The 16,997-nt window shown below is 37.5% G+C and overlaps 1 protein-coding gene across 2 annotated transcripts in view; it reads left to right on the top strand.

The window, feature by feature from the left end:
• LOC110838292 (kelch-like protein 10) overlaps positions 1-16,997 on the top strand; it is a 172,696-nt gene that overhangs the window by 145,387 nt on the left and 10,312 nt on the right. Inside the window, exons 1-3 of one of the 2 annotated variants that reach the window (XM_087352276.1) lie at positions 13,716-13,745; positions 13,872-13,929; positions 16,022-16,197. The exons of the other annotated variant lie outside the window; for it this stretch is intronic. Coding sequence (XP_087208402.1) covers positions 16,025-16,197 — 173 coding nt within the window. The 5' untranslated portion in view covers positions 13,716-13,745; positions 13,872-13,929; positions 16,022-16,024. Of the gene's footprint in view, positions 1-13,715; positions 13,746-13,871; positions 13,930-16,021; positions 16,198-16,997 lie in introns of those variants that run through there. 2 annotated transcript variants of the gene reach the window in all.

The raw sequence follows: 16,997 nt of genomic DNA on the forward strand, positions 1-16,997 counted from the left end.
TCGATATTATTAAGTTATCTGGAAAAATATTGTCTAGAATTTATCCAAATTCTTTATGGGAACAGATTCCGATGATGAATATATCGGAGACGGAGAAACTATTAATCAGGGCAATGCTCGAAAAGAAGCCATGGAAAAATCAATTCATAGGTTTCTTGAGGAACCTGAAGATATAATATCAAATCCGAAGAAACTGAAGGCCGAATTTTCAGTATTTGAAAAGAACAAAGAATTTGGATTTATTATTTGATGCCCTGAAAACGATCAAACCAAGTTCAGTAGCCAGTGAGAGAGTATTTTCTATTTCATGCAATTTTGACGTAAATACGTCTATACGGAAGGGTTATTCGGTAAAAAAGAGAAAGGAAAATGTGTAAGATCCGTATCAACAAATCGATAACAATTATTACCTAGGGAACGTCGTGTTTACTCGGTGTAATGTTTTTTATCTTTTGTAGTAGATGTTATATTGTCGTTGCTATCAGGTAATCTTGTAGTCGTCTATTGTAGTAGAGTTCCTGATAGGTTTTCTATTGGTCGGGATAATCAGTTGGTACGGTGAGGAAGCTAAGTCCCTCACGCAGGAAGCTTTGAGGTGAATCAGCAACAACCAGCGTCCACGTCCAAGTAGAGTTTATTCAAAGAGTAAGCTGACGTTCCAGTGAACAGCGGTGATAGAATAGTAATCGTAGAATAGTCCCTCTTCAGCCCAGATAGTGGTTTATATAGGATCAAAAATGAATAGTCATATTATGGTAACGGAAATGAGGCAAATTCCCAAACAGACCCTGTGACCGTAGACATCTTGACGTCTGAGGGGTCCGGATGTCCTCCTCAAGATAGCACCAAATTTATGTATCCTTAGTGTAAGATTTATACATCCGTTATTTCCCAAAACATACTAATTTCTACTGTTATAAGTCATTCCACTATCTGGTCTGTTCATTTCGTGACTTACATATTGATAATAAGATGTCAAAGGAATGAATACATAATTATTTAGGAGGGGGTTCAAGGTACATAGTACAGTACATATTACACCTTCCCCCTTAAGAAAAGTTTTTACCTTTGTTTTTCAATTATTTTACCGAAATAATCTTGGTTTACTTCCAGTTCTAAGAGCTATAATCTCCTCATCAATAGAAGTGTTACTTTTGGCCTTAGGTTGCGTCACTGTGGGCAATGAATTTAATGATACTGAAGGTGAGAGACCTTCTGTTTTAGTGTAAGACACTTTCTGAGGGTAATTAAGTATGTTGACGCATAGTCTTTCATGAGTTTGTCTAACACAATCTCTAGGTGACCATTTATCATAAAGCCAAAAACAACCTTCTCGACAACATTTACAACAACATAAAACAATCATCATCAATATTCCAATAACTGAACCCCAGGAGGTGGCAGTGAGAAGCCAATTATCATATTCCTTTTCTTCTAGTTCTTTTATTAATTTTTATACTTTTAAACTGGCCAACCTCAAATCATCTGTAGATGACATAATATTTGCTAAAGGTATTTCCAATGGTAACTTTTCAAAATTTTCATTTTTCAGGCTGTCAAAATAACAATCAAAATCAACTGGTGCTGTAGGCATAAAGTCAACAGTAACATTATCAATAATTGTAAAAATAGCATATAAAGTTACATAAGAAGAAAATGCTTTACAACTTGGTTTTAAAGTTAGTTTACCTTCATTTTCGATCTTTATCGTCTTTGTCTGTTGTGGACATATTACGGTTAGAGTGTCAGGTTGAGGTGCTATATATAGCCACTCATTACTCATGTGCAAGGGTATCCAAAATGATTTGTTTAATTTTAATAATCTGTATTCACAGCTTGACCGCCACGGTGGTCTAGCGGTCAGAACGCTGGCCTTGTAATCCTGGGGTCCCGGGTTCGATTCCCGGTGGTGCCCAAATTTATAACTTGTGTTGGGCAAGGCCGTGGTCCAGGTATCACGGAGTTTTCCTCCGGGGCTTCCCCGGTTTCTCCGTGGCATCCCAACAATTACTCCATTCACACACAGAAGAAGGCATTGGCAAACCACTTCTGGATCATCTGCCAAGAACGTATATGAACAGGTCCCAGTCCGAGAAGAGAAAAGGATGGAAGGATCCTGTTCATATGGACCTGTCGTCAGACAGAACACTAATAATAATAAATAATTCACAGCTTGGGGGAATTTTAGAAGTGGAAGGGTGTAGCAAAGTAGCTTCACAATCTGCGTCTTTACACACAAATTGCAACATGTTTGGTTGATAACTTCCAGTTAACTCATTGGTAGTTAATTTTCCATAATGTTGATGGATGGGGTCACTGAACACATATTCTTTATTAGAACTCATGTAAGCATAAGTGGAATCGTGACGTTTTACAGGAAAAGGAAGAATTCTATAGAGGTGATATGTAGTAGGAGATGTCAAAGGGATTTCTAACACATATACCAAATATTGTTTGTAAGCGTAAGCATGAGGTGTAATAAGTTTTTGTAGTTCAGAGAAAGGAAAGTTAGGATAGTCCAATCCATTTGGCAGCTGTAGTTTAGTCATCAAACTTCTGATTTTCTCTGTGGTTATTAATTGTGGCTGTAACGTACCTTGCTCAGCGTGTACAAAGGCATCTATTAAAATTTCAAACGAGTGTTGACTTTCATCCACACCTCTCTGGACTAATCTGACTTGTTCATTTAATAAGTTTACATTTTCAATTTCTTCTTGTAATTCTCCAAGTTTTTGAGAACTATAATTTGTTAAATACATATATTTATTTTTATTTTTCCAGTCTATACACAAACTTATTTAAAATAATGTTGTTAAAATATTATAACATTTACATTATAAAGTATATTATGTTATATTTATGGCGCTCCTTTATCGTAGTACGACATTACATTATTCAGCGCTTTTATTTTTGAACGACATGTTTCGATGTTTTATGACATCATCTTCAGGTTTATCAATCTATATTATTTTAAAAACTATTATTATATTTTAACAACATTATTTTAAATAAGTTTGTGTATAGACTGGAAAAATAAATATATGTATTTGATTCAACACAAACATGACGCACTTAAGATACAAATATAATTTGTTAATTTTGTGAGACCATATTTTAATGCTTTTTCATTTTGATTTACTATTTGGAGTGTTAAGTTAACCGAACTAATTGTTGATTTAATAACTATCATCTGTTCTTTAGAAATATGTAAAAATTCAGCTTGTTCCTTTTCTAATTGTGATATTCTTCAGCATCTGACTGTGTCAGAGTACCGAATAAAATTTTAGCTATGTCGCCCACGAAATTCAAAACTCCCCTTTTTACTCGAGTTTTATTCAAATTGACTTTTCCTGAATTTGGTGTATCTATCAAATATTCACTAATTAAATTCTTTAAATTGTCGATATATCTAACTTTTGATTTCAAGTATTGATCAAAAGCCTCACAATCTGTTAAATGATACCAATTTTTATCATGGATTTTAGAACAAATTTCTGTAACTCTACGCTGATGGTCCTTGGTTTGTTTCCACAATTCTCTGACTGGTTCTAGATTAATATAAGTAACCACTTTCCATTTCATAGGATAGAATAATAATATGTTTTTAATCTATTTATATGTACTTCTTGATGTTTACGTTTTCCTAGTTCTTGAATAATTGCATTTGGTCCTTTCATTTCTTTAATCTCATATGGCCCTCTCCATATGGTTCTAATTTGTGTCTAGCTTCTACTTTTAAAAATACCAAATCATTTACATTAAAATTGACACTATTGGCTTTTGTTCTCTCCTGTTGTTCTTCCTTAAATTTAATCAGCCTTTCTTTAGCTACCTGATGACAATTCTGCATTTTGAACTTTACATTTTGCACAATGTCGTCATAATTATACAATGGTTGAGGTGTAGTTTGTAAAGTACCTGGAATATTACATTTTCTTCCATATAGTATCTCATAAGGTGAAAATTTCGTGATCGTGTGTGATAAAACTTGCGAAAGGTAACCATTTATCCCAATCTCTAGTTTTTGGATCACAAAAACAACGTAAATAAGTTACTAATGTTTTATGTGTTCGCTCTAAGGCACCATTACTTTCAGGATGGTTTGTTGCGGTATGAATTTTCTCAATTTTAAATAGTTTACAAATTCTTTTGAACATGTCGGACATAAAATTCGTGCCTTGATCTGTCGCTATGTAATTTGGAATGCCATAAATTAAAATAACTTTATTCACCAAGGCGTCTCTTACTTCCTCTGCTGTTTTATTTTTAGTTGGAATTACTATGACGTATTTACTCAAATTATCTTGGCATGTCAAAATATATTTATTATCATTTTCTGTCTGCGGTAAGGGTCCTATTATGTCTAAATAAATTTTGATCCACGGTCTATCATGTGTATCTGTAATTTCTAGGCGCCGTTTTATTTTATGATTTGATTCTTTACTTATTTGACAAATTTTACACTTTCTCACGTACTCTGTCACATATAATTTTATTCTTTCCACTGTTCGTTGAACTCCTTGATGGCCTCCCACAGGGCAGTTATGCATTTCATTAATTATTTTTAATTTCCTAATATCTAGCCACACGGTGGTCTAGCGGTTAGAACGCTGGCCTTGTAATCCTGGGGTCTCGGGTTCGATTCCCGGTTATAACTTGTGTTGGGCAAGGCCGTGGTCTAGGCAACACGGAGTTTTCCTCCCTGGCATCCCAACAATTACTCCATTCACACACAGAAGAAGGCAATGGCAAACCACTTCTGGATCATCTGCCAAGAACGTATATGAACAGGTCTCAGTCCGAGAAAAGGATCGAAGGATCCTGTTCATATGGACCTGTCCTCAGACAGAATACTAAATAATAATAAGATGAGGTGGTCTAGCGGTTAGAACGCTGGCCTTGTAATCCTGGGGTCTCGGGTTCGAATTTATAACTTGTGTTGGGCAAGGCCGTAGTCTAGGCAACACGGAGTTTTCCTCCGTGGCATCCCAACAATTACTCCATTCACACACAGAAGAAGGCAATGGCAAACCACTTCTGGATCATCTGCCAAGAACGTATATGAACAGGTCCCAGTCCGAGAAAAGGATGGAAGGATCCTGTTCATATGGACCTGTCGTCAGACAGAACACTAAATAAAAAAAAATCCTTATCTATTTGCTCTATATAAACTGACAAATATTCCACAGGGTATCTACTTAAACTGTCAGCATTACAGTTCTTTTTACCGGCCCTGTATTGTACTTCATACTCATATTCTTCGAGCAATAATCTCCATCTCATCAATCTAGAACTGGGATCTTTCACATTAAAAATCCAAACTAACCCTTTATGATCTGTAATAACCTGAAATTTTCTTCCTAACAAATATGGTCTATAATGTTTGCAAGCCCACACAATGGCCAAAAGTTCCTTTTCTACAGTACTGTAATTAATTTCCGCTTTATTTAAAATCCTACTCGCGTAAGCGACTGGTCTATCTTGGCCTAGCTTACCCTGACTAAGTATGGCACCAATTGCGTACCCACAAGCGTCAGTCGTCAATATAAAAGGTTGTGTGAAGTCGGGATACTGTAATACTGGAACTTGTGTTAGTTTCTGCTTTAATAATTCAAAACTAACCTGTTCTGCATCTGTCCATTTCCATTCTGTATCCTTTTTCAACAGTTCTGTTAAAGGTCTGGCAATCGCACTGAATTTATCTATAAACTTCCTATAATAGCCTGCTAAGCCTAAAAATGATTTAATATCCTTGGGTGATTTTGGCAAAGGGAAATCTGTCACTGCCTGAATTTTCTTTTGATCAGGTTTGACTCCTTGTGCTGTAACAACATGTCCTAAATAAGTTAATTCTAACTTTAAAAATTCACACAATTTTGATGTTATATTTTCGTAACTGACCAAATACTTCTCGCAATTGTCTATGATGTTCTTCTAATGTCTCTCCCATCACTAAAATGTCGTCCATGTACACAAAACATCTTTCACCTATTGATTCACGTAATACTGCGTTTATCATACGCTGAAATGTCGCGGGTGCCGATTTACGAGGTGCGATCAGAAAGTTTCAAGACTGCGCCTATAAAAACCCGTACACTTATCTCAGGTATTAAATTCATCCATCACCCTCGAAGTAGTTCCCCTGGGAGTGAACACAACGATCCCAGCGCCGCTGCCAAGCCTGGAAGCATCCCTGGAAATATTTCTTTGTCAGCCTGTCAAGCACCATCTGAGATTTGGCCTGAATCTCTTCTGTCGTCTCAAATCTCCTTCCCTTTAGCTGAATTTTCATCTTTGGGAAGGGGAAGAAGTCACATGGAGCTAAATCCGGCGAATAAGGAGGGTGCAGGATGACGGCCATGGTGTTTGAGGCCAAAAACTGCCGAACTTTGAGGGCGGCCTTGGCACAAACTTTTCTGCGATGCGTCGCATGTGGAGTTCTTCCTTTAGAATCAGCTGACAGATCCCATAGCCTATCCCAACAATGTCGCACAAGTCGTTGATGGTACGACGTCGATCTTCGTGAATGGCCTGCCGAATCTTCGTAACATTTTCGGGCGTTGTGCTCGAAGATGGTCGTCCAGAACGCTCGTCATCATCGACAGAGGTTCGGCCATTTTTAAAACGTGAATGCCACACAAAAGTTTGTGCACGACCCATTGCGGACTCCCCAAATGCTTGCTTTAGCATTTCATAGGTTTCCGTAGCCGTTTTGGCGAGTCTTTGGCAAAATTTGATGCACACGCCATTCCGAAATCGCAGGAGGGTCGGTGTAATGCACTACCAAAACGCCCGTAACTAAGAAACAAATGCTAATTCGATGATGCCAGCTGGCACAATGATTCACTATGAATGTAGGATGCACCCCCTAAAGGCAGAAGCTCGTACTACATCCGGTTCGCCCTCTATTGACACAGTCTTGAAACTTTCTGATCGCACCTCGTAAGACCAAACGGCATTCGTGTATATTCAAAGTGACCCTTGGGTGTACTAGAAGCAGTTTTACATTGATCCTCCGGTACAATAGGAATTTGAAGATAACCACTGGCACAATCTAATGCTGAAAAATGTCTTGCCTTTCCAATTTTGTCCAAAATATCTTGTATATTGGGGAGAGGAAAACTGTCCCCTATGGTGACATCATTTAATTTTCGAAAGTCTATGCAAATGCGCCACTTCCTTTTTCCGCTCGCTTTTGCTTGGTACTGTTATCCCGTCACTTAACATTTGTTCTATTTGTTTCTGTATTTCCTGCTGATGAGAGAACCTCTAATCTATAATTTTTTAATGTTATAGCTCTACCTTTTGGAATGGACGGTGTTGGTATAGAGTGTTCAGCAGCTGTGGTGCTTGTTAGTTTGTCACCTGGCAATTTAAATATATCTACAAATTCTGTACAAATTTGTCCGTCTCTAGCTCCTTCAGTTATATTTTTTATTTTTTTATTTATTTGACTGCAAATGGGTTTTTACCCGGTGGCAGTGGTCCTACAATAAAACACAACAAAACATAAGACAACAATAACAATAAGAAACAACAAAACAATGAGACAGAACAAAACAATAACACAAAAAACATAAGACAACAAAAACAATAAGAAACAACAGAACAATGAGACAGAACAAAACAATAACACAAAAAAACATAAGACAACAAAAACAAAAACAATAAGAAACAACAGAACAATGAGACACAACAAAACAGTAAGACAAAAAGACATAAGACACAACAAAAACAATAAGAAACAACAGAACAATGAGACAGAACAAAACAATAACACAGCAAAACATAAGACAACAATAACAATAAGAAACAACAGAACAATGAGACAGAACAAAACAATAACACAAAAAACATAAGACAACAAAAACAATAAGAAACAACAGAACAATGAGACAGAACAAAACAATAACACAAAAAACATAAGACAACAAAAACAATAAGAAACAACAGAACAATGAGACAGAACAAAACAATAACACAAAAAAACATAAGACAACAAAAACAAAAACAATAAGAAACAACAGAACAATGAGACACAACAAAACAGTAAGACAAAAAGACATGACACAACAAAAACAATGAGACACAAAAACATAAGGCACAACAAGAACAATAAGACACAACAAAACAGTAAGACAAAAAGACATAAGACACAACAAAAACAATCTTAAATTTTCATGCAACAACTGTATTCTTTGTGTTGTAAATAGGTTTGCCTGTGTTTGGGTAGGAGGTTTCTTCAATGCCGGTGCTGTTCGTACCGCGTTACATTTACCAAAAGGCAAGGGAATGTGGTATCACATTCTGTTAAACTAGCGGCACATATTAAACCTGGTTGCAATAATTGTTGTTCAATATACTTAACTCCTTTTTCATTTGTGGGAAATTGAACTAATGTCTCGCTATACGGAGGTATAAAAAAGATACTCTGACATTTTTTGTTAACATATAATCATTTTCCAAAAACCAATCTTGTCCTAATATTACATCAACATGACTACGTAATATTCTGATTTTATTGGTTTCGTACAATTATTCAATGTTAAAGTAACTTTACCTTTAATTTTAACTTTGTTCCCACCGATTCCTTGTATTTCCATATCGCTTTCGCTTTGGGCAATGTTCCTAACCATTGAGGTCTCCTGAACTAGAGATACTTGTGCCCCTGTATCTACTAGCGCTATTCCAATGCCTCCTTTCAGCTGTGGACATATGATGTAAATTTCATATGGCCCCAAAACATGTTCCAAGTTTTAGTGATTTCTCATCAACTAAACTAACCATTTGTGACTCCATGTCATGTTTTCTTCCAGAAATCTGATAAACATCTGACTAAAAGTTGCATATAAGAAATTGTATTTAAATTTATATAATTTTATACACCTGAAGATGGTTCTTTTAGAACTGAAACATGTCGTGTAAAAAGTGATGATCTAATGTAAATCGAACATGTCGATAGAAAACATCATTTAATATATTTTAAATATTTAAATGTTAATTATAGTAATATTTTAATATTTAATAGGAATTTTATTGTGACTAGACTGACAAGATTTAAACAAATATATATTTATCACAATATGACGCAACTTTATCATCTCAAAAATTATACAAAATGTTTTCAGTTATGGCCACAGAGGATCCTAATACAATGCCGATAATATTGGCAGGAGATTTTAACATTGATTTAAAGAAGGAGGAAAATCAAAGCTTTGTCACATTTATGGAGGAAACGTTTGGCTTAATGTTGATGTCAAATCCTCAATGTAGTATTACTAGATATGGTGTTTGCACGAAATGTCGATACTCTAAAATGTACAAATTTTATAACATATTTCAGCTACCACAGACCAATATTAAGAGTAACTAATTCACGTTAAATAAGCAATGTCTTAATCAAACTTATCTCAATTGTAAAGAATGTATAAAAGAAATATTTAGAATAAAGCCAATATATAAACTACCTTTCCGTATAGACGTATTTACGTCAAATTCTCCGGAACCGTGGTTCCACTATCACTTTTTTTTTTGAAAAATTCGAAAACCGGTTTTTTTTAAATACTGGGTTTCGAAAACCGGTATTTTCAAAAGTCGGTTTTTGTATAAACTCCACTACTGACTTCGAAACCCTGCCGCAAGACGAAAGATTTCCAGATACAAATTGTATCGCATTCAAGCTGTTAGAAAAGCAAATTTAAAATGACCCTTAACTCTACAGTAATCTGTGCACATTTCAATGACATTTACATTTGAGCATGTAATATTATGATTTGCCATTTCTGAATAAGTACTCTTAATAATAATGAAAGATGGGCATTTCAGTCCAGAAATTGTGCCAGAAGGGCCTTGGTTCCGACGGGAATTCTATTTTTGGCCTGAAGGAATAAAAAAGTTGAACCACCCTGATTTAAACCTTTCCGATCTTCATTTCTTATTGGTCTACAAGTAAACTTGTAGACATATATAAATAAATCATCTGAAAATGTTACATTTGAGAATAACAGAAATTATGTTCATAGTGAAATTAGGAGAATAAATTCTGGAAGTGCACGCTTGAAAGCTGTTTTCATTAGACCCACTTCACGAAATTCCAAAGATCAGAACACATAATTCGTTTCGTTAAAGGAAATAGCATCAATGAGTCCAGCAAGTTTTTACAAAAAATATTTAGACGTAAAAATCTGAAGTACGTAAGCAACTTAGAAGACTACGCAACAAGAAATATGGCATTTACAAAGGGCAGCCAGTACTGTTAGGTTAGTAAAATACGGTACGGTTTTGTTCGAAGATAAAATTAATGAAACTTTGATGATCCAGAAGTTGGTGGTCGAACCGTCTCAGAATCTTAAGTGTATTTATTAATGATTTATTCAGCAACGCTGTAAATAGCTCACCCAATATAGTGTCGCACGATGCGATGACAAAGAATAAAATAAAATGGATATGGAAAGAAGTGGTCGTGGCCTAATTTAAGGTACTATCCCAGAATTTACCTGGACGGACTGAGGAAAACAACGACTGGAAATTTTCAAGGCGGTAAGAGTTATTGTAGGTTGTGATACTGTGTGGTCTTGTATGTGGTTACCAAAGTTCTTCCTAGACGTCGGTAGTCATCGAAAATCCTCAACGAATCGCCATAATCATCATCTTCACAGCAATAAAATAGTAGACAATGAAATAGATGATTTTAAATTGACTATGTTATTAAATCTTATTTCGGATTTCAAGAATTTCAGTTAATTTGAGATTCCATATTAATTTTCACCCAAAATTATCACGTCGTCACATAAAGTAACATTTTCGCTTGAACAGAATTTACTGTAGATCTAGACAAGAAAGTTACTTTCTCCGTTATGCAAGAGCCTGTATCCATAATATTTTGAGTTTGTAACACAAGTTTTTTATTAGAACATTTCATTTTTGCGATAAAAAGGTCACCCACCACTGATCCCACGACAGACTGCAGCCGACATAACGTTCCGACGGTGATATGTGTGATCACGTCTTATTCTGACTTTCAGGATACTTACACATGCCATTTCATATAAAAATTGCAACATACTAAGGAGAAATGTTTCCTGTTTTAAGAACACACACTTACGGATACTCGGAAAACACAGCTCAAAATAAATACAACAAGAACTCAGAATATTATAAGAAATCTCAATCCAAGTTTCTCTTCACACGTCTCGTTTGAGAACACACGTGAAAGTTGGGAGGCAAAATTGACTTTATTTCAAAGTGAATTCAGCTTCCAGCAAAGATTTTCAATTAACATTTGAGCAGGAATTGTTGGCGACATGCTTATTGGTCCGAATACACAAGTTTGGTCAGTTTAGTGTTCCCATGGATTGCATATTTATTAGTGTATTTATTTGTTTATTTATAGTTTATTCGAGTCAGTAAGTAATTCAGTCTGTACAGCGCTAAAATAATGGGATGATAAGTTGTTACCCTAATGAACGAAATGAACCCTGAATCTCCCGAGTACGACGTAGGAGAGCTAATTACTTGGCAGAGACGTTCGGAACGTTTTCATGCCATTGGCACTAATGATTTATTTATATTTATTTAGTGTTCTGTCTGACGACAGGTCCATATGAACAGGATCCTTCCATCCTTTTCTCGGACTGGGACCTGTTCATATACGTTCTTGGCAGATGATCCAGAAGTGGTTTGCCATTGCCTTCTTCTGTGTGTGAATGGAGTAATTGTTGGGATGCCACGGAGAAACCGGGGAAGCCCCCGGAGGAAAACTCCGTGTTGCCTAGACCACGGCCTTGCCCAACACAAGTTATAAATTCGGGCACCGCCGGGAATCGAACCCGAGACCCCAGGATTACAAGGCCAGCGTTCTAACCGCTAGACCACCTCATCTTATTATTATTTAGTGTTCTGTCTAACGACAGGTCCATATGAACAGGATCCTTCCATCCTTTTCTCGGACTGGGACCTGTTCATATACGTTCTTGGCAGATGATCCAGAAGTGGTTTGCCATTGCCTTCTTCTGTGTGTGAATGGAGTAACTGTTGGGATGCCACGTAGAAACCGGGGAATCACCCGTCATTGGCTAAATTATTTAATTAATATAAGAGAGTTCTTACTACCTTTTTCACGACGCGCCATTGAGATCCGATTTACGTTTACTCTGCGTTGGGTTCGGATGTTCATGACATGTCATATTTCTACTGAGGCTTCTATTTTCATTCTAAACTGAAATTAAACACTAATTGGGTTATCCTAATCACAATTATGCTCTATCTATTTTGCATATAAATGCATGTTTAGTTACATTTGTAGTTAAGTGCATATTTCGGTTATATTTTGGGTTTAAAATTTGTACTTCTAACTACATTTTTCAGCCACTTACAGTGAATCCTTCATTTAGTTAAGATATCGAAAGTGAAGTGTTTTGAAAGTGCGAAGTTAAGAGGTTGCGTTAAAGATTTCGGCGAGGAATATTTTAGTTCTGATGAAACAAATGTGTGAAATGACGGTGTCTGTCAATATAACCATTGAACAAAGTGAACAATGTGCAGGTCAAAACTTTCTTGGAGAAATACACGACTCAGTTAATTCCAGACGAATCAACACTGAGAGAAAACAGTGTACCTGCCTGCTATGAAAATGTTCTAAAATGAATTACTGTGGACTACAATAAGATTTGGGTTTCGATTGATGAAACAACGGATGTCTGCGTCAGATATGTAGCTAAAGTAGTTTTTGGCAATCTCTTTGTTGACCGCCCTGGTGACTTATTCCTTCTTGATACAGTAAACAACTCCTCTATCGCTGTAATTTTCGATGACGCCATGAAAAGTTTGTGATGTCTCAAGTTACAGGAACATATTTTGCTACGGTGGTCTAGCGGTTAGAACGCTGGCCTTGTAATCCTGGGGTCTCGGGTTCGATTCCCGGCGGTGCCCGAATTTATAACTTGTGTTGGGCAAGGCCGTGGTCTAGGCAACACGGAGTTTTCCTCCGTGGCATCCCAACAATTACTCCATTCACACACAGAAGAAGGCAATGGCTAACCACTTCTGGATCATCTGCCAAGAACGTATATGAACAGGTCCCAGTCCGAGTAAAGGATGGAAGGATCCTGTTCATATGGACCTGTCGTCAGACAGAACACTAAATAAATAAATAAATTGTGCGGACAATCTCAGAAGATTTTCATTTCAGACCTTGAAAATGCACATCGTTGTATATCGTAATGCTACCAAGAAAGGAGAATGAAGAAAGGTACTTAATATTTTGAATTTTATTTATTTATTTATTTGTAATTAACGAATTTGAAAAGCATTTTTACAGGGGCACGTATACTCAAAATCTGATGCTGATCCAAAACGAGACATTTACAGCTTAAAGCGACTTAGGTTTTTGATTAAAACTGCTACGAAATCAAGTAATGTAATAGTCGTACATGCATATGTAAATAAAGAACATGATTTAAATACGAACCGCTTTTTTTAGTTTAGCGAATATTTTTGACGTAAATACGTCTATAGGGAAGGGCCATTCGTCTAAACAGCGTTAGGGAAATGTATAAGATCCATATTAACAATGTGTAAATATGGATCGACAACAATGGCTAGCTTTTATATGCATTGTTATGTTACCTAAGAAACTAATTGTTACGTCATCTGTTTACTCGCCATTGTTGTGTTTCATTATCGCCGTCAACAATCCGCTTTCATTATTGCGGAAAGAGCTGAGCTGTGAATCGCTTGTATAAGAAGTACGTCGTAGAGTAGATAATTTTGTGCTATTAAAATCCTTTTAGAATATCACAAGTTCTTATCTTATATAAGAATTATTAAGAAATCTGTGAAACTGCCCTCAACTCTCTTCCGTTTTATTTTAGATTAGATCGATCATTGACGGTGGACGTCGTGGTCTCTTACAATTGAACAAAGTTTGAGGTAAGGGATTCCTATTTATTATTAATGTTCATCACATTTCATGTTTTCATCTGCATTTGTGAACTCGTGTAAGAGAATTAGGCTTGTCTTCTTTCGACGTGAATGCGTCTATACGGAAGGGTCATTCGGCAAAAAGATTACGAAGATGTGTAAGATCCAGCGCCGAGTCACTTTTAAACGTTCATTCCTCAGGAGTGGTCTTTCACTTTGAGGGAGCAACGTAGACTGGGGGGCTCTGAGAACAGAGTGTTGAGGAAGATGTTTGCACCCAAAACGGGAGTGGGACAGATAATTGAGAAAAGTGAATGACGAGCTCCTCACCCAATGTTGTTAGGGGGAGTTGAGTGTTTACAAGGCCTGAAGGGAGGAGACCTCTGGGAAGACCTCTTCGTAGATGGGAGGATAACATTAAGATGGACCTTAGGGAGATGGGACTCGATAGAGCGAACTGGCTCAGGATAGAACCCGGTGGCGGGATTTTGTGAACACGATGATGAACCTTCTGGTTCAGTAAACATCGTGGTCTATTCTTCGACGAGCCGAGTACCAATCGACTTTTCGTAGAATATCTTGCACATTGCAGTGTGTGAGTGGCGTGATCTAGGCCTGATCTACGCATGCGTTAGAACAACTTAGAGCCTTTTTTACTGTTCCCAACTGTAATTCTCGCGTTCGTTTGATAAATTTAAATCACATTTTGTGCTCGTGGTTTATATAAATGTGTAACTTAGGCAGGAAAGTCCTTAATCATGTAAACTCTTAAGCACTTTAGTTGTACAGAGAGAGAAGAACTCGAAAATTTTATGCTTATGAAATGGTGTAACCTTCTTTTTGCAAAATTTATTTAACTGCCTGGTTCTGCATCAAAGGTCACGCAAATTCTATGGCATATTTTTTCCTAAATTTTTAAAATCAGCTCACCAGAGCAGAGGCATCTAAGACTTTATATATTACACTGATATTTTATACGTAATGTCTATGTAGTTTACATATAAAAAGATTTAAATTATGCGAGTAATGACAAACACTTGGCATGACTTAATATTGCCTGAATCAGTCACATCTTCAGGGTGTTTAAGTCGAGAAGAGTGAGATTGGCGGGGCATGTGGAGTGCATGGATGGGGCGAGAGGTGTGCACCGGGTATTTTCGGAAAGCCTGAGTAGAAGAGACCGCTGGGGAGACCTAGACGTAGATGGGAGAATAATCTCAGGCGGGATCTATGGGAGATAGGAGTTGAAGGAGACTGGATTTTGTTGGCCCAGGACAGGGTCCGGTGGAGGGCTTTGGTTAATTCGGTGATGAACCTTCGGGTTCCGTAAGCCATCTGGTTGGTTGGGTCCACTATTTGGGAAGCCTGAGGGGAAGAGACCTCTGGGGAGACCTAGACGTAGATGGGAGGATAATGTCAGGCGGGATCTATGGGAGATAGGAGTTGAAGGGGACTGGATTTTGTTGGCAGAGGGCAGGGTGCGGTGGAGGGCTTTGGTTGGTTCGGTGATGAAACTTCGTGTTCCGTAAGCCTTCTAGTTAGTTAGTTAGATTAGTCACATTTAGGGATTTGTCATTTTGTGTTGCATCTCAACAGGCATTTCTATAACAAAGATAAAAAAATGAGTCCATGGACCAGAAGCCCTGCTTGAGAATCTAACAGTAGCCCAGGTAATCAAATGTCTCGCCTTTTATGAAACTTTAAGTTTCATGTCGTGTTTACAAGACCCCGCCTCTAAGCCACGTCCACAAGCCACACTTTCATACCACATGTCTCTAAGATCGATTTTAATATTATCCCAGCAACGTATAGGACTTTAAAGTGACCTTTTCCTTTCAGGTCTACCGATTAAAAAGTTGCACGTCTTGCTTCTGCCATATCTTCTACATGTCCCGCCCATCTCAACACCCTTGATCTGACAGCCTACAATGTATTAATTAGTGAAGAGATCTATAAAGCTCCATATTATGCAATTTTCGCCATTCCGCTCGCAGGACCAGATATTCTTCTCACTATCGTGTTTTTACTCAGCCACTCTCAGTTGATGTGCACACGCGTCAGTATGAAGAAAACCTGTAACAGCGATGGACTGTCTTTTCAGGAGATGGAGTCAGACCAAAGTAAAGATGGCGGCAGGTGCACGTGCACCAAAGCTTTGGTCCGCTTGAACGAGCTGAGAGAGAGGAACTTCTTGTGTGACGCGGTGTTGAGGTCGGAGGACGGCGGCGTCTTTCGAGTCCACAGAGTGATTCTGTCGATGCGTAGCGAATATTTCAGGTTTGTTCATTTACTGACGTGGTTAATTAACACGTGAAATAAGGACATGATAGACGTCGATTCGTATGTGAAATGTTTTATCCTCTTCGATGCAGACACCTGCATTTTTATACGGCTGATTGTCTTTTGTTATTTGTTCGTTGTCATGAAATCTCACGGCGGTGAGGAAGCAGAAGAAGAATGTCTTCTGGACGTTGCGGCGTAGAAACTGAGTGGCATTTCAGGCGTACTTACTGCCTTCTTTCCTTGATGATGGAGGCAGTAAGCACCTCTGAAACGTCCGATAATTCTAAGACACAACACGACGCTACATCCCAGAAGACGTACGTGGTCTTTTGTACTAATTTTTAAGTGCGGTTGTACCGAGGTGACAGTCAATCGATCTGGAGGGAGAATTAGAATCCATTTCCAAAACTTCTTCGTTTTAATACAAAAAGACGACCGACAAAGTCCAGAAGAAAGTTGGTAATGCCCGGAACATTGAAAGCTGCTGTGTGTTGCTCTGTCTGAAATAAACTATAACAAAGAACTTCGCGAGATATGTTTCATTGACAGGAGAAAATCGTTCGAGAATTTGTGCATACGTTAATTTGCTCGTGTTTTAAATAAAGTCTCGGCGAGTTCTCGAAATGAGAAATGAAATTTAACCACGAGCCATTGTTTCCGTTTTCCAAGAGACGTGTCTCACGTCTTGTTACAAGCTGTGCCCTCTTTCAGTTTTCAGACTATCAAATCTTTCCGTTTGTCTTGCACTGCAAAACCCTTAATTTGTAATAGGAAATTCTTTGCTGGTTGGTGAT

The sequence above is a fragment of the Zootermopsis nevadensis genome, unplaced genomic scaffold, assembly GCF_977971745.1.
Source record: "Zootermopsis nevadensis isolate Lab colony 2312 unplaced genomic scaffold, Znev_1.0 Znev_ptg000021l, whole genome shotgun sequence".
NCBI classification, from domain to species: Eukaryota; Metazoa; Arthropoda; class Insecta; order Blattodea; family Termopsidae; genus Zootermopsis; species Zootermopsis nevadensis.